Raw genomic sequence first — 27,954 nt, 5'->3', positions numbered from 1 at the left:
CAGAAGATAAATCCATAAGCTCAAGGCAGCGTTTTATTAGTCAACTACGTCTTGGCCAAATAAATGAACACTTAGAATCACAACCTTGAAGCATCTCTCTATGGAGGCGAAGCTTCATCAATGGCCCACAGACACTCCTCCTAATTTATCCCAACTTCAAAGCTTCAAACCAGAACCATGCAACTTCTCGTCCACGACACCGTCAATTCTCTCCCCCATTTCAGCACTCATGTAATTCACCCAATCTCCAACCTCGCCTCTCCTGAAGAACAACTTGCTCTCAAGTCCATTCCACAACTTCCCGCTCTTATTCACCTCCAATGAGCTCAAATTGTCGAAGCTACACATCCGCAGTACACCCTCCACCGTCTCGTCTCTCAGTTCTTCTTCGTTGAGTGGACACCCCACGAAATTGGCCAACCTCCTCACATGAGCACGCGGGTCCAATTTCATCTGTTCGTATGTCACGAACAATACCTTCTCTGGCTTCTCCAAGCTTGCTTTGTGGTAACCCAGCACATGATCCCAGTAAGGCCCATAAGGGCTCACCCCTCGACAAAACCTGTTGAGGCACTCCTGGATCGGAATCTGGCCCTTCCCTTCCGGCCTCAGCTTGTTGGTGAAGTGCCACATTGAGACGAAGGTGTCCTTAGGGTTCCGACCCAGGTAAACCAGCTTGCACTTGGAGTCGCTCACTGACTGGGGAAGTGAGGAATAAGGCAAGTGGGTGGCTAAGAGCCTTGGGGACGCTAAAGCAGAGAGATCGGGATTTTCTTGCTCGAGATAGAGCTTGTGCTCCAAGTAGGGCACGAGCTCGTGGGAGTTTTGGGTTAGGAGAGGATGGCATCCTTGTGAGTCGGAGTTGGAGTACTTGGCACGGTTCAAAAGAGCGAAGAGGATCGCCTTTAGCCAGGTGGTACCGGATTTCGGGTTGGTGACGAGGAGGATGTCAGAGAGGTAAGCTTGGAAGTGGTTTTGGCAATTGAAGATGCCACTCAACAGCGAAGAGGGGAACCAGAAGCCCTGGTACAAGCGGAGAGAGGGGAACCAGTCTTCTTCTAAAGGCAGAGAGGAGAGCAAGTCTTGGAATGCTTGCGGCATGTCGTCGTCTCGCAAGTACCTTAAATGGTCTGGAGGAGGAGATTGAGAGGCTTGCATGGTGGTGGTGGTGGTGGTGGTGGTGGTGGTGGAGCAGGTGGAGAATTGGTGGGAAGATTTAGTTGATGTTTCTTAAACAGAGCCTTCTTGCATGAGAAAGATCATTGCCGGGACATGGTCTGAAACTTGAAACAAAATCTTATATGAAGATGGTGTTGGGTGTCTCATATAATTTATGCATTAAATGCTTTCTGATTACATCTCTACAAAATTTGAACTAAAACTTTTCATACGCGTAGCATAATTAATGCTTTCTTGTAACTCGCTAACTACTAGACAAGCTCACTTGAAAAATTTGTAAACAGTTGATAATCTACCACGGAAAAGTTTAAAGTCATCATTTTGTTGGTAATTCACCGATAAATTTGTAAACAATTGTTTAACAATTTGCTTATGTTAAGTCTTAATGAGTGATTACGGCTTACTTCTCCCCCAAAAAAAAAAAAAAACCACGGTAGTAGTCATGATGCTACCAGTTGATAATTGTTCGGAATTATTGTGGGCAACTTAAAAGAATTTGTCATTTTCTTGATATGATGCAGATGGAGGCTTTTATCTAATTCATATCAAATGAATTTAATTGATTCGCCACATGAATCAGGTCGACGAAATAATAGCGGATAATCTTCACTTACTAGTCGGGACCATAGCTGATGCAGATATGCGGAGGATGATAAACCTTTGCGAAAGTCTTAAATGTTTTAGTTTTTGTCAATTAAGACATAAACGTTTTAAAATTATGCAGTGAAGTCCTTTAACTCATCATTGGTCTAAGGACTGTCATTGCATGTTTTCTTACAAACATTTAGGACTATACTAGTTAAAATCACGACACTTCGGACTCAACTGACCAGCCGGCGAAACGTTTAGAATACTCAGCAAATTTAGCCCCAAGATTGAGTGTGAAGTTCGAGACACTATTTTTAACCTGATTTTTATCCAACTCCATGGTAGTCATATTTTTCTCTCACCAACTTTTTGATTGGTGTGTTGCCTAGATAGACATGACAATTATCTAAATTTCACCAAAAATATATACTGGTGATAGAAGATGGGTGTGCAGGGTGTGGGTTCGTTGATAGCATGTGCCATATTAATCATGTCATGTTCTAGTCTTCTGCTTCCATTATGGGTGTTGCAATATAACGTGCGGAAACTAACCCAGATCTTGCAAATAAGTCAATGCGAAAAGCCACGAGAAATAACGAGGAACGATAAATGACACCAGGAATTACGTGGTTCGGTCCGAATATCGGTACCTACATCCACGGGAGAGCCAGCAAGAACAATCCACTATAATCGGAGAATCGGAATTACAATCGCTCAATACGCTCGTGTTTCCCGCACCTAGATTATACCCAAACCCAAAGTGTTTACAAATAAACAACTTACTTGGATATAACAAACTCACGCACAAATCTACTACACACAGAAGCTCCTCGCGCTTGTGCGGCTTCTTCGTCCGTAGAAGAAAAGTAATCCCCTTCTCTTAGTGCCTTCTGTGCAACTTGTTCTTTGTGCGATGAGAAGCCCTTTTGTGCAGCACACCTCCCTCTCTTCTTTTGGGTGCTCATTATTATATACAAGAAACCCTTCTTTCCTTCTATACGGCTTCTGCAGGTTCAAGAGCAAAGGGGGAAAGCAATCCCTACCTTTTTTCTTCTTTTTGACCGACAACATGAAGAAGGAGAAAAAGAAAGAATAACGTGTGGGTCACTCTCTTCTTTTTGAAAATCTTGATCTACCATTACTCTCTGATGAAGGCTCTTGCACTTTTCATTTACTCTCTTTTGTCTTGTGGTGCCAATAACAATTTTAAACTCGAGACATATTTAACAATTCTCCACCTTGGCTCGATGTTTGAAGCCAAGTTAATAATGCTCATCATCCATGCTGCTCTCCCAACGCCCCCACGGGCGCTCACTCTCTACAGACGCCAATAGTGCTCAAGCAAAGCTTGAGCTTCGCCAAAAGAACAGGCTTAGTCATCATATCCGCAGGGTTCTCTGCTGTAGCAATCTTTTTCACAACAATCTTACCCTTCGCTAAGACATCTCGAATGAAGTGGTACCCGATATTGATATGCTTCGTTCGCTCGTGATAAACCGGATTATATGCCGGATAAATCGCACCTTGGTTATCACAGTGTATATCAACACTTTTCTGTTCTAACCCAAAGTCCATGAGCAAACCTTGCAACCATATCGCCTCTTTCGCTACAAAGGTTAGTGCCATGTACTCCGCCTCAGCCGACGACAAGGCTACGTGGTCCCGTAAGGACGCCTTCCAACTAACCGCACCACTCGCAAGCGTAAATACGTACCCGGCTAAAGACCTGCACTCATCCAAGTCACCCGCATGATCAAAATCCACAAAACCAATGGTCTCACTGCCATTACTATCCCTCCGGTATACTATACCAACGTCCGATGTCCCCTTCAAATATCCGAGGATCCATTTCACACCTTCCCAATGAGTTTTACCTGGACGCTTCATATAACGACTAACCACACCGACAGCTTGTGAAATATCGGGCCTAGTGCATACCATAGCATACATAATACTACCCACGGCACTAGAATAAGGAACACGAGACATATGTTCTTCTTCCTCCTCGGTCTGCGGCGATAACTTAACTGAAAGTTTAAAGTGCTTCGCTAATGGTGTACTCACAGACTTCGCCGATCGCATATTAAAACGTGCTACAATCTTCTCAATATATTTCTTTTGAGACAGACGTAATAATCCTGCGAATCTGTCACGCAAAATCTCCATACCCAATATTTTCTTTGCAGCACCTAAATCTTTCATCTCAAACTCAATACTCAACTGCCTCTTCAGCACATCAATATCAGACATATTTTTCGTTGCTATCAACATATCATCAACATATAATAGCAGATGTATCAAAGACCCGTCCTCCAATCTCCTAAAATAAACACGACTATCCATCCGACTCTTCGAATAGTCCCGACTAGCCATGAAAGCGTCAAACCGCTTGTACCACTGTCTAGGAGATTGTTTCAGCCCATATAAAGATTTCTTTAATAAGCAAACATGATCTTCCTTACCCGGAATAGCAAATCCCTCTGGCTGCCTCATGTAAATCTGCTCCTCCAACTCACCGTGAAGAAACGCCGTTTTCACATCAAGCCGCTCCAACTCGAGATCCTGTGCAGCAACAAAGGCAAGTAAAACACGAATAGAAGTATGCCTTACCACGGGAGAAAACACCTCACCGTAGTCAATGCCTTCCCGCTGGGTATACCCCTTCGCAACAAGTCTCGCCTTATATCTCGCTGCCTCGACGCTAGGAATGCCCTCTTTCCGTTTGTAGACCCATTTACTTCCGACAATCTTCTGGCTCTTGGGTACTTTAACTAGCTCCCATGTCTGATTTCGATGGAGTGATTCCATCTCTTCGCTCATAGCCCCTAGCCACTGCGACGACTCGGAACTAGCCATCGCCTCAGAGTAAGACGAAGGCTCATCTGTCTCCACCTCATCACCTACGGTCAAAGCATAAGCAAAATCAGTATAAGCATAACGTACCGGTGGTTTAATTTGCCTTCTCTGTCTGTCTGCGGCTATACTATGTTGCGGCCGTATCGGTTGTTCACTATCACCTACTTCAGAACCTGCGGCTACTCGCGCAGCCCGAACATCTGTTACCTCCGAGGTCTTCGGAGTCTCCACCTGAAGCTCCACCTCACTACTAACACCATGATCTGTCTGCTCTGCTGGTTGTGTCTCGTAACTCCTCTGTCGAAGCATTTCGGTCTCGTCGAAAATCACATCTCTGCTGATTAGAAAACCGGGTGATCTGGGATCGGTGCACCACAGCCGGTAGCCTTTCACCCCATGTGCATAACCCGTAAATATGCACTTCTTCGACCTCGGCTCAAGCTTACCATCACTCGCATGAGCATACGCGGGACATCCGAATATTCGTAATCCGGAGTAATCAACAGGTTTCCCCGACCATACTTCCTCCGGAGTCTTCCACTCGATAGCAGATGATGGAGATCGATTAATCGGGTAACATGCCATGTTCACTGCTTCGGCCCAAAATTCCTTGCCTATTCCAGCATGCGAAAGCATGCTCCGAGCCCGCTCAAGTAAAGTTCTCGTTCTTCCGTTACGCCACGCCATTCTCGCTGTGGTGTCCCGTGCATCGTGCGGTGTCTCACAATCCCTTCTCTCTCGCAGAACTCGGTAAAATCTTTACCACGTAACTCCATGCCGTTATCGGCTCTCGGGCACTTGATCCGTTTATCCGACCGCTTCTCAATCAATGCCTTAAATTTCTTGAACCGATCAAACACATCAGATTTGTGCTTCGGAAAGTATACCCATACTTTCCTCGGAATAATCGTCGATAAATGTCAGCATATAACGAGCACCTCCTTTCGAAGGAACAGGAGACGGGCCCCGCACGTCCGAATGAATATATTATACCGGTTGCTTGGTCGAATGAATACCTGTAGCAAACTTAATCCCGCGCCGCTTCCCAAAGATACAGTGCTCACATAAGTCTAACTTACTTGTCTTCCGACCCTTTAACAACCCTCTATCACTCAGCATCGTCATACCCGCCTCACTCATGTGCCCTAGATGCATATGCCATAAACGAATTAGATCAGAATCTGACTCACCCGATGAAACCGCAGCAGCTCCCGTCACGGTCTCTCCCAGTAGATGATAGAGAGAACTCACTTTCTTCCCTTTCATCACCGTCATAGCACCTCGAGAGATCTTCAGCACTCCACCTTCAGCGGTGTACTTACACCCGATATCATCGAGTGTCCCCAGAGAAATAAGGTTCTTCTTGAGCTCCGGTACATGCCTCACGTCCGTCAATGTGCGCACCACACCATCGTGCATCCGAATCCGAACTGTCCCTATGCCCACAACCTTGCAGGCTGCGTTATTCCCCAATAGAACTCTACCACCATCTGCAGTCCGGTAAGTAGTAAACCAGTTCTTATGAAGCGTCATATGATAAGAACACCCCGAATCTAGCACCCATTCATCTCCCGATGAACCCGCGGTCACACACAAAACAGCCTCTGCATCACTAGTGCTCTCTTCAAGAACATTCGCCACACTGGTTGTGGCTTTCTGCTTATCACCTCTGTTTCTCAACTTAGGACAATCTCTCCCGATGTGCCCCTCTTCGTGACACTCAAAGCACTTCACGCGTCCCTTGGACTTTCTATGGCGTGACTTAGATCCGCTTTTACCTCTGCTGCTATTGGACCCTCGTTGTTGCTCTCTACCCCGAATCACTAGTCCTCGCGCTACATCCTGCGCTAGACTATCATCTCGCAACTTTCTCTGCCACTCTTTAGAAAATAAGGCGGATTTTACCTCTTCCGAGGTAATCGTAGTACGCCCCCGCAATGCTGAATCAGCAAAGTGCTCCCATGACTCTGGTAAGGAAGCTAACAACATCATGCCCCGCTCTTCATCATCAAGTGTCTTACCGACGTTCTTCAAATCCATCATGAGTTTATTAAATTCATCTAGATGGGTTCTGATAGACGTACCTTCGATATATCCGAACTGGAACATCCTCTTCAACATGTATAAGCGATTGTTCAAACCCTTCGTTATATAGAGTGCCCGAAGTTTTGCCCACAATGCTGCGGTATCCTTCTCCTCACCAACCTCTATTAACACTTCATCCGATAAATTCAACAGGATTAAACTTCTAGCTTTCCTCATTACCACATCCTTTTCAAAGATCTGTCATCGTTTCGGGCAACTCAGCCTTTACCCTCCAATGCTTCGCTAAACCTTGAGTTGTCAATATCGCCTCCATCTTGAGACTCCATAACCCAAAGTTGTTCCTCCCGTTAAACTTCTCAATTTCAGCTTTCACTCCGGACATAATTGCAATCACAGGATATCCAGATAATAATCAGACAAGCAAAAGCCCCAAATCACAATCTAGAATATCCGAACTTGGTGCTCTGATACCAATTGTTGCAATATAACGTGCGGAAACTAACCCGGATCTTGCAAATAAGTCAATGCGAAAAGCCACGAGAAATAACGAGGAACGATAAATGACACCAGGAATTACGTGGTTCGGTCCGAATATCGGTACCTACATCCACGGGAGAGCCAAAGAAGAACAATCCACTATAATCGGAGAATCGGAATTACAATCGCTCAATACGCTCGTGTTTCCCGCACCTAGATTATACCCAAACCCAAAGTGTTTACAAATAAACAACTTACTTGGATATAACAAACTCACGCACAAATCTACTACACACAGAAGCTCCTCGCGCTTGTGCGGCTTCTTCGTCCGCAGAAGAAAAGTAATCCCCTTCTCTTAGTGCCTTCTGTGCAACTTGTTCTTTGTGCGATGAGAAGCCCTTTTGTGCAGCACACCTCCCTCTCTTCTTTTGGGTGCTCATTATTATATACAAGAAACCCTTCTTTCCTTCTATACGGCTTCTGCAGGTTCAAGAGCAAAGGGGGAAAGCAATCCCTACCTTTTTTCTTCTTTTTGACCGACAACATGAAGAAGGAGAAAAAGAAAGAATAACGTGTGGGTCACTCTCTTCTTTTTGAAAATCTTGATCTACCATTACTCTCTGATGAAGGCTCTTGCACTTTTCATTTACTCTCTTTTGTCTTGTGGTGCCAATAACAATTTTAAACTCGAGACATATTTAACAATGGGGTCGAATATAGAAAATGTTATCCATTCGCATGGAACGGCTCATCACAAATAATTGGACCGGGCCTACAATTTTTATTTTTATTTTGGGGCGAATGACCTGTTGAACATATTTAAAAATTTCGAGATAAGTGCAACAGAAGTTCTAGAACTTGTCTCGAAAATATAATTGATTCCTAAAACTTTCAAAATGTATAATCAAGTCCTAAAACTTGTCAAATTAGTGCAATCAAGTCCTTCCATTTGCTGCATTAATTTGCCTAACAGAAAATGCTGGAGTGATTTTTTAATTATCATCTCTTTCCCACATCACAAAAATTTCCTTAAATTAGAATAAAAAAGTAAAAAGATAAAATTTTGGACAGATTTTACAGAACTCGAACCAAAAACCAATGATAGATAGCCGTACAGCGTCTAAAATTATCATAAGAAAATTCATTTCAAAGAACTCCATTGGTGGCTTTAGTAGATACTCCTAAATTTCATATTTAGTTGATGAGATAAAAAAATATTGTGACATTTCATTTCTAACGACATTTTCAAATCGATTGAGTTGAGAACCCGCACAAATGAGAAGAAAACCTTCCTCTTGAACAAAGCTAACATGTTAAAGGCGCGAATGATAATTATTCTGTTTTTCTATTTTTGTTCAAAACCTGTTTTTGGAACAGGCTTGGAATAGAAATTTGTTTGGTAACATAATTTCATTTTTCTATTTTTGGAACAAGAATTTGTTTCGGAAATAAGTCTAGCATAGAAATAAGAAGTAAAAATTTTCAGCTTTTCTATTTCTGGAACAGAAATGAAAAATAAGAATTCTTCTCATCGCTCACTCTCTTACTCACATTTGCGGTCCACCGATCCCCCTTTCACCGGTTTGCCGGTCCCGTTTCGTTTTCCCGCAATTGCCTGTCCATCGGTCGCCATTCGTCGTTACGCCATCCGCCAATCACCATTCCCCTATGCTCCATCCGTTGGCTCTCGGTTTCCGTTCCACAATCGGCCAATTGCCGGTCCATCGACCCTCCCTTCACCGGCCGCCATTCACCGTTCTGCCGATTACCGATCTACCATTTGCCCATCACCGACCCACCGTCCGTTGGTTGTCATTCCCTCGTTCGTAGTTTGTCGGTCCTCCATTTGCCGTCCGTTGATCACCGGTCGACAGGTCCGCCGACTCTACATTTGCCGTTCCATCGAACCCTAGCCCGCTAGCCCTTAATCATCATTTCATAGTCTGGCGGCTGTTGGTCCGCTAGGTCGTCGGCCCTCCGTCAACCGGTCGCCATTCGCCATTCTCACAATCGTCAATCGCCGGCCCGCGATGCACCGGTCTCCATTTCCTTGTTCACTAGTCGTCATTCCCTCTGCCATATACCGGCCCTCCATTCGCCTTTCCTCCATTCGCTGGTTGCCGGTAACCTTAGAAATTTTATGATATTATCAAACGAATTTCTGTTCTTGAAATAGAAATGTTATGTTGTTATCAAACGCGTTTATCCGCTTAGAAATTTGTCAAGCAAAATCTATATCTGGTCAGAAATTGATTCTAGAAATAGAATTATTATCATTCTCGCCCCAAATCAATTGTTAAATATGTCTTGAATTTTATGTACCCGATCCGGTTTATCACCCGACTCGACATATTTTTTGTGCGGCCCAAAAGTGGAGAAAAATTGAGATTTAGTTCGTGACGCGGAGAGTTGGGCCCGACATATTTTTTGGTCTCTATTTCATACTGCGGCTAGGGTGTCTTTTCGATTGGTATTGAAGATTTTTTTATGTGAGAGAATAGTGAGCCGTGTGCTTTCGTTCGATCGATAAAATCGACTTCTGTAATCTGTACTCTCTTTAATCATAGTGGAATTTCATTTTGCTTCGCCCGTGGACGTAGATCACCTTGATCGAACCACGTAAATCCTTGTGTTCTGTGTTCGCTTTCGCGTTTGTTTCAACATCAATAGAGTTCCAAATTCACATACTAGATTCCCACATGCAAACTCAGGTGCGAGAACACTTGTATTACAATAAGTGTTACACGGGTAAAAGAATTCAGTTATGGATCGAAATTGCATCTTTTTTTGTACTAGATTAGATAGATATACCGTCTTGAAGCCGACCACAACAAGCAAAAATGTGTATTTGTGTACGTACTTGTCTGCAGTACGGCTTGTCTATGGGAAACCGTCATATGGGGTGCTTTCAGCCTTCATTTGTGGCTCGAGGACATTCGGCACATTGCCATGGTTGATTTGGGGAAGTCGATCACTTCAACTTATTTGCGACCCTGAAACAGTAAATTGACTTCGACAGTTTAAGAATGGAAAACAACTTCTAGTGTGTCTGATTTCGGTTAATCTGGAGGTAAGAGAGGTGGCAGATTATGAATTTTGGAGGTGAGAGTGAAATTACATCATTGGAACAAACAATGTACATGCGGCAGAGCGTACTAGTGAAGGAAGATCTAGATTGTACAGTTTCTTCCTCGTCTTCAACCCATTGAAGCCACCAAATTAAACTTTGCATTTAAGCATTACGAAATAATTCATGAGAGCACATCACAGACTCATTTGTTTGCCTCAGAGGAAGCAAGATCAAGCTTCTCCAAACCCTCACAAATGTTGAGGTTTCAATTCTGCAATTAATGAACCGGAACTTCTAGAGATAATAGAATTTGTCAAGAGACAACTCTCCAAGCAGTGGACAAGCACATACTATCTCACCCAGGATCTTCTCATTTAGCATGATTTCTTTCAACGGCAGTTTACTAAGCGATTTCAATTGAATCGGTGCAAGTGGCTTGACATCACATGCAGTTAACTTTAGCTCTATTAAATAGCTACACCTGAAAACCATGCTAGGCTATCTGTATGGAATAACAGAAATGCCGCACACTAGGAAGTCCAAATGGAGGAACTTCAACCTTTTTCCTCACTGCAAAGCGAATCCATGGATCGACTTTGTTTGACATTCTTCTCTCTTTCGCTACATGGTCCTCAAATTGAGGATTGTCACGGACATCCTCATCTGCTGCGTAGTTCAAATAGAATTCCATCTTGAGCCGGAACGAAATAATTGTGGGGCGTGCAGGGTCAATACATGGTTGGTGAAATTTACGAACTTCTCATCATACTCAAGACCATTGTGCACTGTCCGCTCTTCACAGTCATGGAAAGCACACTGATCAAAAGATAAGTTGCGCGTAATAGTTCAGTGATGATGGAATCGCGGGACCATCACTGTCCATATGGGATGCGCCACGGGTAAGAAGGAAAAAATGTAGACCAGTACCTAGTCCGGCAAACTACTGATTACATCACCATCTCTATGGCCCTTCCGACTTTTCGCATTGGTGCTTTACACGACACATCATTACCATCCATAGTTGATCCATTTCAGGCGACGCTCTGCGAAATACACACACATTACAGAAAAAAGACGTCAGAGGATAGATATAAAAGAGTTTATGCGTTGTACACCTGAGCAGTAAACAAGAAATTGATCTGATAGAGAAATCCTGGGCTAAACAGAAATATGCCAGAAACGGGGCTGGAAGTTTGAACCCACTCAGGACATTCTACAAACACCTGGAGTACAACAAGAAACAAGCCGAGTGAAAGAGGCTACAATTGAGCTCGCCCATCTCTGGAATTGGTTTTGGGGGATTCTTGGTCGCAGGGGTTTGCTTTGGAGATGCCCGACCCACTGGATCGATTCGCGAGGCCTTGTGAGCACTACAGTTCTTACGATTTTTAAGTTCCTGTTCAATGTGCTTTGGTTATGTTTTCGTGGTGATTGCTGAGTGGGTTAGGAATGGTGCGTGACCGTGGTTTGGTTGGGCATGTTATGGTGAAATTTTCTGTCGCCGCCGCGGCAATAATTCTCTCAAATGTGGAAATGGTATTGCATCTGAAATTGTGGAACCAAAGAAATCTGCCATTCATAAACCAATTTGTTGACTAGAGGAGTATTTCATTCAGGCCAATTTGATTCTGCTGCATTCGAGAGAAAAGAAGGGAATGCTTGCTCTTGACGGACATTTTTTGCAATTTTGGTCCTGTGATAGTGTCAGGCAGATAGGGGTTGACCTGTATTAGGCTGAAGGGAGTGGCTTCGATTTTGGTTTTTGAATTCTTTCACTTAATCGTTGATGCCTATTTGGCTGTGTGTTTTCTCTCCTTGTACTTTTACTTTTAAAAGTAAAATGACCTCAACGTTGAGAGAAGATCGCTTTACATCTTCAACAAGTCGAGGTAACATTTCAGCTCAGTACATCATTGAGAATATTGGGCACAATCTTGATGAGTATGACGCATTTGAGAGTGAACTCTTTGGCTCGCAATCCACTAAGCCACAATTTGATTTGTATTTAAAGGAGAATAGGTTTGATAGAAAAAAATACCTGAATCTCAATGTCATTATTGGAAAGCTCATTCACATAGATATCCCGATATGTCTCTCATGGCATTGATATATTGAGCATTACTGCCACTATCGTTGCCTTAGAGCCGGCATTTAGCATTGGAGGACGCGTTTCAAATAATTACTGTAGCTCTCTTTTGCTTGAAAATGTAGAGGCCGAGCTGTGCACTAGAGACTGGTTATTATTCGCCTGAGGAAGATTTTGATGACGAGTCTCTCATTGTCAATATGCAAGACTATTTGCATTAGGTAATTTCTTTTTATCTCATTCTTCTAATTTACTTCCATAATTTAATGCACCTGGTTGGTTAGAAGATATGTGTATACACTAGTTTCTAAAATGTGCAATGCTTCTTAATTTGATAGAAGATCTGCTACAATGTGCTCGTATTAAAGACAATTTTGTTATTCAGGAGTGCTGCAATCTAATATTCTTCCTCTCCCTCACCATGCGTTCGCAATCTAGGCTTTAGGAGACCCTTTGAAAGTCTCAATTCGTTTACTACAGTTTTAAAGTACATTTACTATATCAATACATGGTGATGTAAGAATTTGCTTATTTCCCGTACATCACGGATTCCGTTTCAGGAATTTAATTTGTTGAATGATCTGTAGTTTTTTATTTCAAATCATCTTCCGTTCCGTTGGTTATCTCTTCGGTATGTGATTTCTTGTGATACAGGTAGAGGTGTCAATGGGCCGGGTCGGGTTGGGCCGGGTCTTGGCCCCTACCCGAGCCGAACCGAAACCGAACAGTGTCAAGTCCGACCCGGCCCGAACCCTTTCAGGCCGGGTTGAGTCGGGTCCATTTCTTTTGTTTTGTTTTGTTTTGTTTTGTTTTTTTCTTTTTTGGAATTAAAATCACTTGACATGTCCGTCGAATGAAAGAATATAAAAAATAAAAATAAAATAAATAAAACAAACGTGGGTGAAAAAAAAAAAAAACCGGAACCAAGCCAACCCGATCCTAACAGTACCAAGCTGGCCCGAAAGGCTTGAAAATTAGGGTGAATTTTCGGGCCGGCGCGGGCTTTTTTAACACCTCTAGATACAGTTGATCTATTCTTTTGTTGGATTGATTGCTTGTCAGCCTGTGCGTGATGAGTGGTCACCAATTATCATGAAAGAACCTGTAAATATGCCATGAAACAGAGAGTCAAGAGATAACTAAAGAGAGATGATATTTTGGCAAGGGCTATATCTTCTCTGTGCTATCAGTGGACACCAATCGACTTTTCACAGTCCCAGCAGTGATGGAGTCTTTGACGGCGCCTTTCCTTACAGTCCACGCATAGCCCACCAGTCAACGAGGCGAAGGCGGTGGAACGAGAGCAGCTTGCAAAAGAACAAAAGAAACAAATTTTCACTTTTCTTTTCTTGTTGTTCTTGCTTGATCGTTGGACTAGATGCCAAGAGAAAACAACGCAACGAAACAAACGGACTTCCAGAGTTCGCCGATTCTGGATTCGTTCGAGTTCAAGGACCAAAGTCTAGCGTCACATCGATTCGGAGGCATTGACACTTCAGCGATAAATTCGTCGGGAAGCAACAGAAAATAGGAATTCGTCTATGGATATAGGGATTCGCCGGGAACACAGCCGCAACAGGGATTGACGATGGAGCTTTGCAGCCGCTCGTCGAGGGGTTGTCTTGGCTGCAGAAAGCAGCACTTACGATCGAGGGGCAGCAGCCTCCGCCGAGGGTGAGGAAGCTCGGATCTACAAGGATGGGTGTCGCCTGGACTTTTTGTCGCCGAAAGTTTATGGTATTATGAGCCCAATTGAACCTAAAGCCTCTTTAATTAAAGATCGAATTAATCACATGGGCTTGATTAATTAAATTCCAGCCTTAATAATATGAATTCGACCCAGCTCGTTAAATATGAAAGCTCCCCATGCCTTGGCCGCGTGTCAATGTTCTATTTTCCACCGCCGATTCAATGCGAAATGTAATGCATGAATGCTAAAAAAAACATAAAAAATGATCTTGTTATTTTTGCTAAAACTAAAATATTAGCTCTGATTTTCCATATAAATGACTAAAAAAGTTGGTCAAAATTTAGGCGTCAATAGACGACCTAAGCAACAGTTATTTTGCTGATCCCACCCATTCCATGAATTGCAATGAGCCGCACATCACAATGATTGACATTTAATAACTCTATCAAATCACTTACCCGATCATCAAGTCCAATTAAATTTTTAGTCACGGATTTTTGTTTTATCTCCAGCTTCTCCAACACCTTTTCAACAACTGATTCCACAATCTCCACTTTGCTGCCACGTACAAAAGCACTTTCATTAGTGGACTAGCTAATTTCATATGCATTACACGTGGGATTATCAACTTTCTAACATGAAAAGATTTAAGTAATATGTAACGACACTGAACAATAAGTACAGGATAGTTTAGTAAATTATGATTTAGAAATTTCTAAAGGCTATAGTGGCTTACAAGGCCAAAAGTTACCAATGGCTACGTCATCCATTCAACTCTACAGTTTGGTAAGGAAAAAACAATCCCGGAAAAAGAAAGAGCACAAAGCATCTGTATTGGGTTAACTGCATGCAAGTCTTCTATGGATCTAACCATGTCAAGTATAATGTCATTTAAACGCTTGTGTCCCATTATTATCGATTCGAACTTTATCGAGAGACCTGACTCCCATGGGGTTAACCTCGTAAGTGAGGAAAGAAGATAAAAGTGCAGATTGGACGCACAACACATGTTCTGATTTTCCACACCATCAAGTGAATACATTCCTATGTTTGGACCATCCACTTGGGCTAGGACTTGCACCTTACCTGGCGCATAGAGTTAGTAAGATAAGTTATAGTTTCGTAATTTATATATTTAAGGTGGACTTCCTTGTGCCTGTTAGTTTGCTTTCCACTAACTCCATCTTGAGGTTACCAAAAAATAAAAAAATCTTAAATTCTCAGCGGCATATTGGTCACGTTGGCTGCTAACCCAAAAGCATAAGAGATTACCGACTCTGACGAATTATGCAGAAACAGCTCATTTGCTTTGGAGAAACCAATGGGCGGCCCGCAATGCACACTAGATGTTAACTCTAAATCTATCGATTGATAGCCGAATCATGTGATGCAATGATGTTTATCATATTAAACTGTTAATGTAAGTGCCAATGCGATAACCCCCAAAACAATATACAAATTCCATGTGGGGCCACGTCACTGCCATATTGTGCCCCAACTCATACACAGCTCATGCCATGTGGCCGACAATTCATTTCCACCTTTATGACTTTGGATTAAATTAGACGGTGATTACTATATCAAGGCTTTTCAGTTTTCTTAGGAGTTAATACAAACGGCAAAAAGACAAGGAGAAATTGCAAAAACCATTTTCCACACAAATATCAACTTCCATCTCCACATTTCATTATATACAAATCAACTCCCCAATTTTAAAAAAAAATTCAAGTTGCATCTATTGCCGAAACTTATTGATCCAATCACCATTTTTTTTTTTTTTTGCAAAATTACCCTCACAGTGACACCTCAGGACGTTACGCATGACACATGTTTTCTTTAATTTTGTCTGTCTTAAATTTAAAAAAGCATGCAGAAGCGTAACAAAAAAAATTTCCAACAACTTTCACCCTGAAAACCACACGAGTACAATAATACACATATGCTTCATTTCATACCAACATCAATAGTTTGCTACAAACAACAGGCACCAAAAGACAACACATAGTCCTGAGAAGGGTCAACTAGCACCTCTACTCCCATACTCTACCAAAAGTGAGCCTAAACATTAACCAAGCCACCGTCCAACTCAGGACTTGATGGCTACCAGCATCATCTCGTCCCCTCCATCATCATGTCCGAGGGACCATCCTACACGTCTAGACGGGACGGGCATACAACGTAGCTTGGGTGACCAAAAGCGAAAGAGCCTTTACTTGAGGATTAGAGAGAGGATAGATAGAAGAAGTGCTGGTGTCTGAAAAACGAAGGGATTTGTCCTATTTATACCCTTCATCCTTAGGTATGCGTTAAATTCCTTAATAAATGAAAGGGTAAGTGTACCAATAGGATTGTTTCACATGACCTAATTTAGAATAAGGGTGGCACTCTAATTGGCATTATGGGTCCCTAATGTAATGATTATCGGGCAAATGGCTTAATAATATAGGCTTAGTAGGATAGATATTTCGAAAAGAGTTTCTTCTTTGGCCAAGTCTATACATGAGTCACCAAGACAATGATGGCCAAAGGATAATAACAACCAACCAAGTGTTAAATATAGTTATGTCTTTGAGTTAAAAACATGTGGTTAAAAATAAAAGAGATGTGGTCAAATTAAAATGTTACAAATGGCTTAAACTCATGGTTCCATACTAGATATTTTTTATTCAAATGAGAGGTGATTTCTTCTAGGCCAAGTAGAATGAATCGATGAGACTTAAACTTATCAGTAGCGTTAATTGACTAAGATTAAGAGAGATGAGGTAATGCATGACATCAATGGGTGGCTTGTAGGGTAAGCTAGAAGGTGGCTTCTTGAGGTGATGCATGACATCCGCGCCGTAGACTGACCTCATATCATAGGTCAACATAGGTCGTTGCCTCTATTCAGTACACAGCGAGTTTGCCCGACCTCGATTTGGACCTCCGACGAGCTCTGCAGCGGTTGAGGCCCCTAGACGACAGCCATGTCATTCTTTACATTTTCTCGGGATGGTCTCGCTTCATTTGAATATTTAGACTTAAGACTTGATTTTAATTCACTGAATCTTCGTTTCGTTGAGCAATTGAATTTACTTGAGGAGCACTCAAACACGTGCAAAATAAAGTTGGCAACGATATCTGATCTTTCTTTTTTCATCTTTTCCCTACATGGAAAATGGAAACTGGTATTCTTATTGCTGAGAGAAAATAGATTTTTGTAAGGGTGGGTGTGATTTCAAGGTAGAACCTGTAAATTGGAATCGGACCAGTGTGAAACCTGTTTGGTTTTAGGTTTTAAGATATGCACAGTAGATTTCAGGTTCCAAAAATTGAAAATTGTTTTTACGAGTAAGTTCCAGGTTTCTGGTAGGTGAAACCCGAAAGCTGAACCCGTAATGCATCCCGTAACAAGTTTTATATATATATATATATATATATATATATATATATATATATATATTTCTTGGCATATCCCTTAGCTCGATTGTGTAGTATTCCACGGTCTCCGATAATGAATTTGTGATTTGGAATCACTAGTATGAACTTCCATTTGTGGGAGATTTTTATGACCGAGATTTTTACTTTGCTGACGTTTCATATTTATTGGTGTATATAAAATGAGTTATGATCAGCAAATCATAATAGCAAATTGTGGTCATTGAATGTGATAGTTCCCTACAATCATTCAATTAAGAGTACAGGTGGAACTTGTATAGACCCTGGAATCGACCGTGGAAGTTGTGACATGGTAGTTTCCTTCGTTGCAATCATTCAATTAAGAGTACATGTGGAATTTGTATAGACCCCGAAATCAACTGTGGAATCTATGACATGGTAGGTTCAATGTTTCAAGGTATGCAATGTAGTTTCTAGGTTTCAAAAAATGAGGGACCTATTCCGACAATTAGCTTTTAGATTCCTTATGGAACTTACACAAAACATGGAACCGCTCACTCCTAATTTTTTGGATCTAAATTAGCGAGAATATGGATCAATATGGATACAAAATCTACAGTTGATTTTGGTAATCATCCCAAATAATAAATGTAAATTGGTGCTCTTGAATATTTCGTATTCTTACGAGACAGTGAAGTGGAGAAAATGGTTAAAAGGAATATGGAGGTCCATGACATTGAAGTTATTGACATCGCAGGGGAATATCTCAGGGAAGACGTTAAAAGCGGAGGATGCAAAGTTGAATGAGAGCAGCAACTGGAGGTAGATTTCACTATTTTCCCTTAAATAAAAGAATGAAAGAAATCATTTAACAGGACAACATTGCATTCTCTAAAATAAAAAAAGCCGAAGAAGAAATTAGTGGGGATCTTGAAAGACTTTTACCTTGATTTCACGTTCCATCCCTTGATTTTACCTGCTTCTGCAAGAGCTGCTCTCCACGCCTCAACTTTGTCGGGAAACTTCCTCTCGTGTTCTGATAACGCATTGCTATATATTGGCATTTTAAGTTTAACATTGTCAGATTCCACGTCGAGAAAAATGGGAAGGATACTCTTTTCATCCTCTGATTTAGCCACGTTGTCCACTATATGCACAAGCTCCTAGAGGCACCATTTACTAGAAGCATAAGTTCGAGAAAAAATGAGTATGTAGATTGTGGAGTTGTTGATAGCACTTAGCAGGTTCTCACCAATCACTTCATCGACACGGAGTTCATCATCGTCCTTGACTACGTGGACTTCGACATTTACCAATTCGTGATAGAGGAAGTCTGTAAATCCATGCAGATTGTCCGGTCCTCTGAAACTTGGGAACACGTCGTACTCACCTCCTAATGTTCATGCAGCATCACCACTCATGCCGGCATCTGAGTTTGCCATAGCTGGGAAGCTTATTACTTCCGGATCTCTCTCTCTCTCTCTCTCTCTCTCTCTCTCTCTAAAGAGATAGGTTGGCGTGTGTGGCTTCACCTTAAAACTGAGCTGAGGTTTTCAATATGAACTAGGCAAGTGAATGCGTCCGACCGGCAAAAAAGTGGAGACGACCAAGACTAACTTGGTCTTTGTTGGGCGGCTCACTTTAAGATCAAAAGTAGCTTTATCAATCCATGATGCACGTCATCCCAATAGATGAAATAATTTCATCGGTGCAAAAATGATATGAAATGCAGTCAAAGTACTAGTAAAGAAAGTGAAAAAAAGAAAAGTATTAGTAAAAGCAGAGAAACGAAATTGATAACTGGGGCTCTTCATTTTTCAGCACTGCGTCTTTCAGGAATTTGTACCACATTATTCTTTAGCTTCCGTTGGTTATGAAAATCTATGGCCGAGATACTATAGAAAAAGGGGACGCTTTCAAATTTCTTCCGAAGCATTTTCCTTCTGAACCAATGTATTCGATTTCACTTTTAATTACAAGGGGATACCGATACAAAAGGTTCCTAAATTTTGACCCAATGTGTAATGTTGTCCTTGAAATTTTAATTTTTTCAATATAATCCCTGAACTTTGAATACATGTTCAATGTAGTCCTTGAACTATATGAAAATGTTCTATGCAATAATCATTCTATTAATTTAATATCAGGGACAACAATGAACATTTTAATGTATTCTAAAAAATAAATTAAACGCGCACCAAAAGTTCAGGGACTACACTGAACAAATTAAAAGTTCAGTGACCCAAATGCATATTAAGTTAAAGTTCTCTTAATTAAAGTGACTGTTATTCTTCACGTGCATTGTGAATACCGGCGTAGCTTTCATTTCAGTGTCTCCATTTAAGCATCAATGTGTCTATCACTTTGATGATATTTCAATGTTATTCTTCACGTGCACTGTAAATTCCTTGTCATTTCGACCAAAAAAAAAAAAAAAGAACTTGCCATTTAGATCGAAGTAATATTTTCTACTCCACATTTACTCTCCGAAGTTAGCCCTCCTTTTTTCCACGCACTTCCACCCTCGATCCATCTTGAAAAATTTAATTCGTATAAGTTTTCCCACTTTGTGATCGGGCTAAAACAAGAGAATAAGTTTTAATTTGCTTTCCCAATCGCCTGTTTGTTAGATTTGCCTTAGATCAATTTAAATCCAACAGCTTCAATGTAGGCTTATACATCTATTTTGAATAGCAGGAAATAGCATCCGGTTGATAAAAAGCATCATTCAATCAATTGTCAACGTCCACCAGTATATGGGTTCACAATACCAAATGCAATGACACGCCATTTATGCAGCTCGACATTAAGGGAAGTATAACTTGGAGTTGGCATCGCCTCCTTAAATTGAGGCCCGTTCTATTGTCAGTTACCCTAAGCTCAATGTATTGTTGCCAAAACACATATGACGAGCTCGGACAAGTGAGAACCCCCTGTGGAGTGGCATAAGCTTATTTGGACCAACGGCATTAGCAAACACAGTTTTATTGGTTGGCTAGTGCGTAGATATAAATTACCGACTACTGAGATCGTCGCAAAACGACTACCCAAGTGTGATTTATGTAGGGCTTGTATAGAAGACAGATCACATTTGGTCTTCCAATATGAGTGGACAAGTAGCAAATGGCATCGGATCCTTGCACAACATCGGATAAGGCGTCCTCTAGGAGGATGGAATGAGGAGCTTTAGTGGGTGCTAAGGGCGACAATGGGCAAGACTTGGCGGCTAGACTTCTCAAGTTGTCCTTCCTAGCAATCATAAATTGCATTTGGATAAAGCACAGTATGAGGCGGTTTCATTACAAGTCAACTGCCTTCCATATTATTTTGGTTAAGGTGCGTAAAAATATGAGAGGTCGAGCTTCGCTCTTACCAAAAAATCAAAACTTTCCAGACAAATGTTGTATTGGCTACTGTATGAAGACTTCTTACCTCCATGTTTTTGAATTATTAGCTCCCTTTGTAATGCTAGGGATACCCCTAAGCTGTCGTACCTCATCTATTTTGTAATATTTACATTTTCCACCAAAAAATAATAATAAAACGTCTGTCAGTATAACCAAATAGTCCAACAAACTCATAGCACATCAATGACTTGTCAAATAGAGTTGATTCAAGTACGAGAAAGAATATAGTACAATATCAAAAAATAAAAATGTAAATTAGAACTTACATTTTACTATGTCGTTTACATGTCGAAAGAAAATTTAAAGACATGCATATCATAGGAAACTAGACATTTATACATTTGGCAAAGATATTCCTAATAACTTTTGATTTGTGCAACATCCCTATCGCAAGCATGTACCTTTCACGCGCAATGGATCAGAACATTTTGCGCTTTCATTGCATTAGTTAAAAAATAACACACCAAACTGAAAATTTAAACAATGATTGATTTCGATTTTTCTTATCTAATGAGAGATAAATGCTATACATTAAGTATGATAAAAAGAAGTACATAATACATATACGTATGACACTGAAAAGCAGCTCTATTCCCCAATTTAGTTAATGATACATATCAGTAATAATCTTCTCCATCTAAAAAAAGTTCTTGGTTGCACTTGGTGCGTGTGAGCCCAATTTACATGCACCGTTGGATGAGATAAAACTGCACGTGGGACCTGCTTAATCTAATGGTTAATCTGAGTTGGGCTTACATTCGCGACTTTAGCCAAGATTTGTTCCTATATCCGTACATTTGCTTAAAATAAAGTGGCTAACACTGCTTGTGGAAATAATACGTAGCTTTAGAGGTGTGCCCAAGGCACAGCTTTCACTTCTAAGAATCCTATGCACAGATGATAAGACTTGTTGTCACTCTAGCAATTTCTTGCGTTATACTCAAGTGGTTCATTAATTTTTCCCTCCTTTACCCTAAATTTCTCCGAGGTCATCATTCCAAAACACGGAAAAGAATCTCATTACTGTAATTAGAGGAGTTAATTACTGATAATAGTGAGTTCTTAGAATAAATAAGAGTTCATTTAAATCATGAGAAATTAATGATTTTGAAAACTATTCTCATAAAAATAATTTTTTGTATCACTGAGAAAAATTAGCCGATGAAGAATTTTATCCGTGGTATGCTGATATTCACCAGTGCACAAGGTTGTATGAAAAATAATAGACGAGCGGAGCGATAGAGAAAAGTCCAAGCGGAGAGATAGAGAAAAGTGCAAGCAGAATTTATGATGGTTCAGCTTAAATTAAGTCTACGTCCGCTCTCCCACACTAATAGCCTACAGCTGGATTCCACTAGTCAATTAGTAAGAGGTTACGGAATTGAGTGATAATACGCAATTTTGATGGGTCTCACTATCTCACACGATCACCCTTATCAATGCCTCTCAAGCACTACAATTTGAAGTGCACAAAAGACAACATGAAGCTTTCTTGTATTTTGGAATTTATGATTCTTGATCTCACTTTTCTCTTCAGCACCTTGGTCTCCTTTTACACTCCTCAACTTCTAAATTGCCCATTGGATAGTCTTCAAAGGATTACTCTCCAATCAACCCCATTGGATGAGATTGCTTGAGGACGATTGAGTAGTTGTTGATGGATAAAATCAGAATTTCCATTCATTTTGTCACCCATACAAACAAATCATGGTTTCCACAAGTATAGTTCTTCGATTAAGGAATGTAGCTTGCCTAGGAAATGATTGCTAATCAACCAAGATTTCTTGCGTAAGAATTGCATAGCAAAACAATATTTTAAGATTGAAAATTAATCAATGCTTTCTGTATTGGAAATTTGAGCAAGATATAATAGCTGTGACGATATATAACAATGGAGTTTGTGTCTAAATATATGTCTATAAGTAAACTTCATAATCTGACAATATTCAGCTTCAGTAGTGAATCTGAAGATATCAAATGCCTTGACGGCCGCGTATAAGCTTTTGGCAGAAATCAAATATTATTCAGATGATGTCCAACAAGTAACTTTTTGAGTAGGGTTCAATAGACTTCACTTCAAGAATAACACCCTAGTAAAAACAATTCTATGCATTTATCATATTCAAAATAAACCATGGATAGTTTTGTTATCTACAAAATATATTAGGAGGTTGTCTCAACAAAGACAACCCCAAATATTGTAGAGTTACGTACAAAATTAGCAGAAGTTAAGATAGAAATAAAAGATTTAATACTCAAGGTTAAAATTCTTGAACCAGGAAATTTTTGTCGCGTGCTTCAGAATTAAATCTAGCAAAATTTGAGGAAATTGATGAATATGAAAAGAAAAGAAAAACAGAAGATGAGTATCACGGAAAACCAAGCCATAGAAATTATAGAAGAAATTCAAGATAAACAATAACCAGTAAAAATTAATTCTATAATAAATAGCGATTTCGCAAAAACGGAATAGCAAGACAACTTTAGTAGTAAATGAAGATTACCAATTCGAAACAATACTGTCAGCAGATAGCGGTGCTGACATGAACTGTTTAAGGGAAGGATTAGTTCACAAGGTATGTACAGATTATACCACGAGAAGTCGTCCGATGCAACCAGTGGTGGGTTAAATATAAGAGGGAAAAAATATAGGAGCTTGCCGACAAAAAATTATGTGTCAAACAATTTTTAATAGTCAATGGTTTAAACCAATATACAGTTCTAGGGAATTGATTTGTTAGCGCGTTATATCCTTTTAGCGTGGATGAATCAAGAATAACTTCATCCAAATTTGGAACTATAGTAAAACTAAAATTTACCGGACCACTAAAAGGAATGTAACAAAAATACAATTATAACTAAAAGAAAAGGAAAGAAAAAATGGAAGGTATGGTAATGTGCATAAAGGGAGAAATTAAGTATCAGCCCATAGAGGAATATTAACGGAAGGAAATTACAGAATAAAGTAGAAGAGTGCAAAAAGATTATCAAAAAGAGAATTTGAACCAATGTTCCAAGTGCAATTCTGGGAAAGAAACAAACACATAGTTTCTTTGTCTCATGAACCAAGTTTGATGGGAAAAATACAACTGCTAGGTGCATAGCCATCCAAATGAATGAAATGTAAGATGTCAATTGGGTCCGTAATTATGTTAACATTACGGGCTGCAAATTATTAATTATTTCTCTGCATCAATTTTAATATGTTTGCCAGCTTTTTTTTTTTTTTTTTGTGGTCAAAATATGTTTCCCAGCTTGCTTGGTAAGTTTAAGCCTTGTTTGATAACGATTTTAGTTCTCTGATTATGTTCTCTATAATAGAAAAAAGATAATAAATATGTCTAGCAACGTAAATAATTTCAATTTTCAAACTCTCTTGTTCTGCTCTCGGAATTAGATTTGGAACAGAAAAAGTTGATTCTTATTCTCTTTTCGCAGGCTAGTAAGCGCAATGTTCGCTTTTTTCAGAAGCAACTTAAAAGAAAAAGGTGGATGATGAGCTAATAATGTGTGAACCCTCGCCAGCCAAAAAGTGAAGACAACCAAACCTAACTTGGTCTTTGTTGGTGGGTTAGGTTTGATTGGTGGGCTCACTTTAAGATCGAAGTAGCTTTATCAATTGTGCGATGCACGACACGGAAGTACGATGTGAAAAGCAGTACGATAAGATACTAACAAAAATGAGAGATGAAAATGACAGTTCTTATCACCTTACTGTCGTTGGTGCTCTTAACTTTTCAGTACTAACTCTTTTAGGGGAAATAATGGAAATGTCGAGCAGTTGGAGAGGGGATCATGCATGATTTCCAATGATCGCTAATGAGATCCCAAGGAGAGCAAGAGGGTCGCTCAAATTGTGCCCAAACTCTGATTTTCCACGGAATAATTATTCAAAAAATCCTAAATATATTGTACAGTAGCCAATTTAATTGTAAAAAAATTCGATTATGTCAATTTAGTCATTTGCCTTTTGACAATTTATCAATTTATTCATAAATATTTTAATTGTGTCAATTTAGTCCTAAACCGCTAAGAAGCAGTGAATTGCTCCTAAGCTTTTGTAGCCTATGTGAAGAAAGCCTAGTTGGAGAAGACTAAGTAGACTTTAACTCCTTCCTTATAGTAGAAATTCTGACAATAGATGTAGATTATGTATCAAATGCCGCTAATGCGTAACATATTATGTTGGACATCTTTCCTTAAGCGGATACGACACAGCGCCATCAACAGACATACTCACAAAGAAAGCACCTACCCTTGGGTCACTGAACTACCTTTAGCGAGAAATTAAAAAGGAGAGTTAGAGCTAATTTGGCAAAGGTTAGGTTTGGTTTCCCTAAGGGAATGTTAATTAGAAAAACATTCCTAAGTGTCGTCGAATTGCAAGTTAGACTCTAACGATTTGCCAATCTAGTCCTTGTGGCCAATTTTTACCAGAAACCGTTGATGATGTTGTCTATTCGTAGCTGGTTGTCCTACATGGCATGGCCGACGCGTATGACGACCGATGTAGATGTGGTAAAATTTTGCAAATATTTACATTTTATCGAATTTATTTGGTTTTTCTTTTTCTTTCTATTTTCTCCAACTCTAGGCGAAGGTCACCGACCAACACTCGCCTGATTCGGGCAATAGCCCGGTGCCCTAGCTTGGATTTGGCAAGGGCCTGGGCGAAGGCCGAGAAGGTCGTCGGCTTCATTTAAAAATAGAAAATAAATAAGAGAAAAGAAAACTGAAAAAAGTTATAAATAATATGTGAAATCAGAATCTAAAGGTGTGCAATTTATGAATATGAACTCCAATATGCAATATTCAAAGGTGTGGCTGAAGCTACATAAGTGACACTTCACTTAATCCAGATAATATAATTCAACCCTTTCAGAAACAGATATGCAATACTCTAGCTTTGAGTTTGAACTTCCATCTAATTGTCCCTCCAAGCGTATTGGTAATAAAGGCTCTACCTCGATGTTCACCTATCCAGGTCCCTTCAAGCTTTACTGAACTTCCCGTTCTAGGGTTGTTCACCTTCTACTCAAGCATCTCCATCTTGTAGACACTTTTATGCCCAATGCCTTATTCACCATTGATAGATAACTCATAAACTTTAGACATTTTGCTGATACACCATCTGCATAACAGCTTGTGCATCTTTCATCCAGTTTTACTCGACCAATAAATACAGTAGCTTTTATCATTTTGTCATCTACAAAACATCATAAGGGGATTTCCCTAATAAATGGCGACTCCAAAATGAATTGATTTCCATGTTCAATTGATTAAATTGAAACTCTAAATTTGAGATTGCTATGGGCTTTGGGAGAATCTGTGATAAGTGTTTGTTTAGTAATCTATTAGTTTTCTCTTGGTGGCTCACCTCTGGGAGGGTTGCAAGAAAGTAGACAGTTTTAGGTTGGACCATTTCCATCCTTTCAAATCCAATCTGATCCACCAATTTGATAGGTTTAATCCGAATCATGCATGCATTGGCTCAATCGAGGTGTGTCAATTATTTTACGGTTGCTTTCTTCTTTATCATTAGCTTTTTTCCTTTTCAGGGCTTGGAAGCAAAACAAAATAGAGAAATTCTCATATTTCTCCAAGACACAAATATCATTCGCTTAGCAACTCGATCAGTCTGTCCGACATACAAATCTGAACTAGAAGGCCTATTAAACTACAACACAGGTGCAAGACCATATGACGCGAAGCTTCACACAGCAAAAGGTAAAACGGAATTGCGAAGAGTAACAGAAGATAAAATGCATAAGCTCCCAGCAAGAAGGAAGGCTAGAATGACGACCTTGAAGCATCTCTCTAGGGCATGCAGGTACTTTTTCTATTTAACCAAGCTTCAAAGCTTCAAACCAGAACCATCCAACTTCTCTGCCATGACACGGTCAATTCTCTCCCCCATCTCAGCACTCATGTAATTCACCCAATCTCCAACCTCACCTCTCCTGAAGTACCACTTGCTCTCTTGTCCAGTGGACAGCTTCCCGCGCTTATTCACCTCCAGTGCGCTCAAATTGTCGAAGCTACACATCCTCAGTATTCCCTCCACCGTCCCGTCTCTCAGTTCTTCTTCGCTGAGTGGACACCCCAAGAAGTCGGCCAACCTCCTCACATGAGCATGCGGGTCCACTTTCATCTGTTCGTACATCACGAACAGCACCTTCTCGGGCATCTCCGAGCTCGCCTTGTAGTAACCCAGCACATGGTCCCAGTAAGGCCCGAAAGAGCTCACCCCTCGACAAAACTTGTCGAGGCACTCCTGGATCGGAATCTGGCCCTTCTCTTCCGGCCTCATCTTGTTGAAGAAGTGCCACATTGAGACGAAGGTATCCTTGGGGTTCCTACACAGGTAAACCAGCTTGCAGTTGGAGTCCCTCACCGACTGTGGAAGCGAGGAATAAGGCATGTGGGTGGCGAAGAGCCTCGGAGACGGTAAAGCAGCGAGATCGGGACTTTCTTGCTCGAGATAGAGCTTGAGCTCGAAGGTGGGCACGAGATCATGGGGGTTTTGGGTTAGGAGAGGGTGGCGTCGTTGTGAGTCGGAGTCGGAGTACTTGGCACGGTTCAAAAGAGCGAAAAGGATGGCCTTTAGCCAGGTGGTGCCGGATTTCGGACTGGTGACGAGGAGGACGTCAGAGGGTTGAGCTTGGAAGTGGTTTTGGCAGGTGAGCACGCAATTCAAGATCCAAGGGGGGAACCAGAAGCCCTGGTACAAGCTGAGAGAGTTGGTGACCCAGTATTCTTCTGAAGGGAGAGAGGAGAGTAAGTCCTTGAATGTTTCCGGCATGTCGTCATCTCTCGAGTACCTTAAATGGGGTGGAGAAGGAGGTTGAGAGGCTTGCATCCTGGTGGTGGTGAAAGAGGAGGTGCAGAATTGAGAGTGAAGTGTTAGTTTGATGTTTAGTCGAAGAATAACCTTAAAGAGAGGCTTCTTGCATGAGACGCATCCTTGCTTGGACAAGGTCTGAAACTAGAAACAAAAACTTATATTAACATGGCGTTGATTGTTAGGTGTCTTATATAATTTGCACGCTAAATGTTGTCTAATTACATCTTACCGTAAATTTGAATCAAAACTTTTAATACTCCTAGCATTACTAGAGCTTACATATAGAACTCGCTAATAACTAAACAAGCTCACCTGTAAAATTTAAAAATACTT

At 40.7% G+C, this 27,954-nt stretch overlaps 3 protein-coding genes across 3 annotated transcripts in view; all 3 read right to left on the bottom strand.

Moving 5' to 3' along the window:
• LOC115727986 (disease resistance protein L6-like) overlaps positions 1-27,954 on the bottom strand; it is a 449,825-nt gene that overhangs the window by 409,695 nt on the left and 12,176 nt on the right. The window lies entirely within an intron of this gene.
• Positions 23-27,753, bottom strand: LOC115727984 (cytosolic sulfotransferase 5-like). The gene is made up of 3 exons (XM_048277659.1): positions 26,631-27,753; positions 26,299-26,304; positions 23-132 (listed from the first exon to the last, which is right to left on the bottom strand). The coding sequence occupies exon 1, from the start codon at positions 27,634-27,636 to the stop codon at positions 26,632-26,634; it is 1,005 nt and encodes a 334-aa protein (XP_048133616.1). The 5' UTR covers positions 27,637-27,753; the 3' UTR covers positions 23-132; positions 26,299-26,304; position 26,631.
• LOC115733458 (cytosolic sulfotransferase 12-like) lies at positions 141-1,166 on the bottom strand. Its single transcript, XM_030664114.2, has one exon. It carries the CDS (start codon positions 1,156-1,158, stop codon positions 157-159), a length of 1,002 nt encoding a protein of 333 aa, XP_030519974.2. The 5' UTR covers positions 1,159-1,166; the 3' UTR covers positions 141-156.

Source organism: Rhodamnia argentea, chromosome 4 (assembly GCF_020921035.1).
Source record: "Rhodamnia argentea isolate NSW1041297 chromosome 4, ASM2092103v1, whole genome shotgun sequence".
Lineage (NCBI taxonomy): Eukaryota > Viridiplantae > Streptophyta > Magnoliopsida > Myrtales > Myrtaceae > Rhodamnia > Rhodamnia argentea.
The sequence above is the reverse complement of the archived record's forward strand: the minus strand, read 5'-3'. Positions and strand labels throughout refer to the sequence as shown.

Excerpts from the sequence above, each read along its gene's own strand:
- LOC115733458 (XM_030664114.2), bottom strand. The coding sequence starts at position 1,158 with ATGCAAGCCTCTCAATCTCCTCCTCCAGACCATTTAAGGTACTTGCGA.
- LOC115727984 (XM_048277659.1), bottom strand. The coding sequence starts at position 27,636 with ATGCAAGCCTCTCAACCTCCTTCTCCACCCCATTTAAGGTACTCGAGA.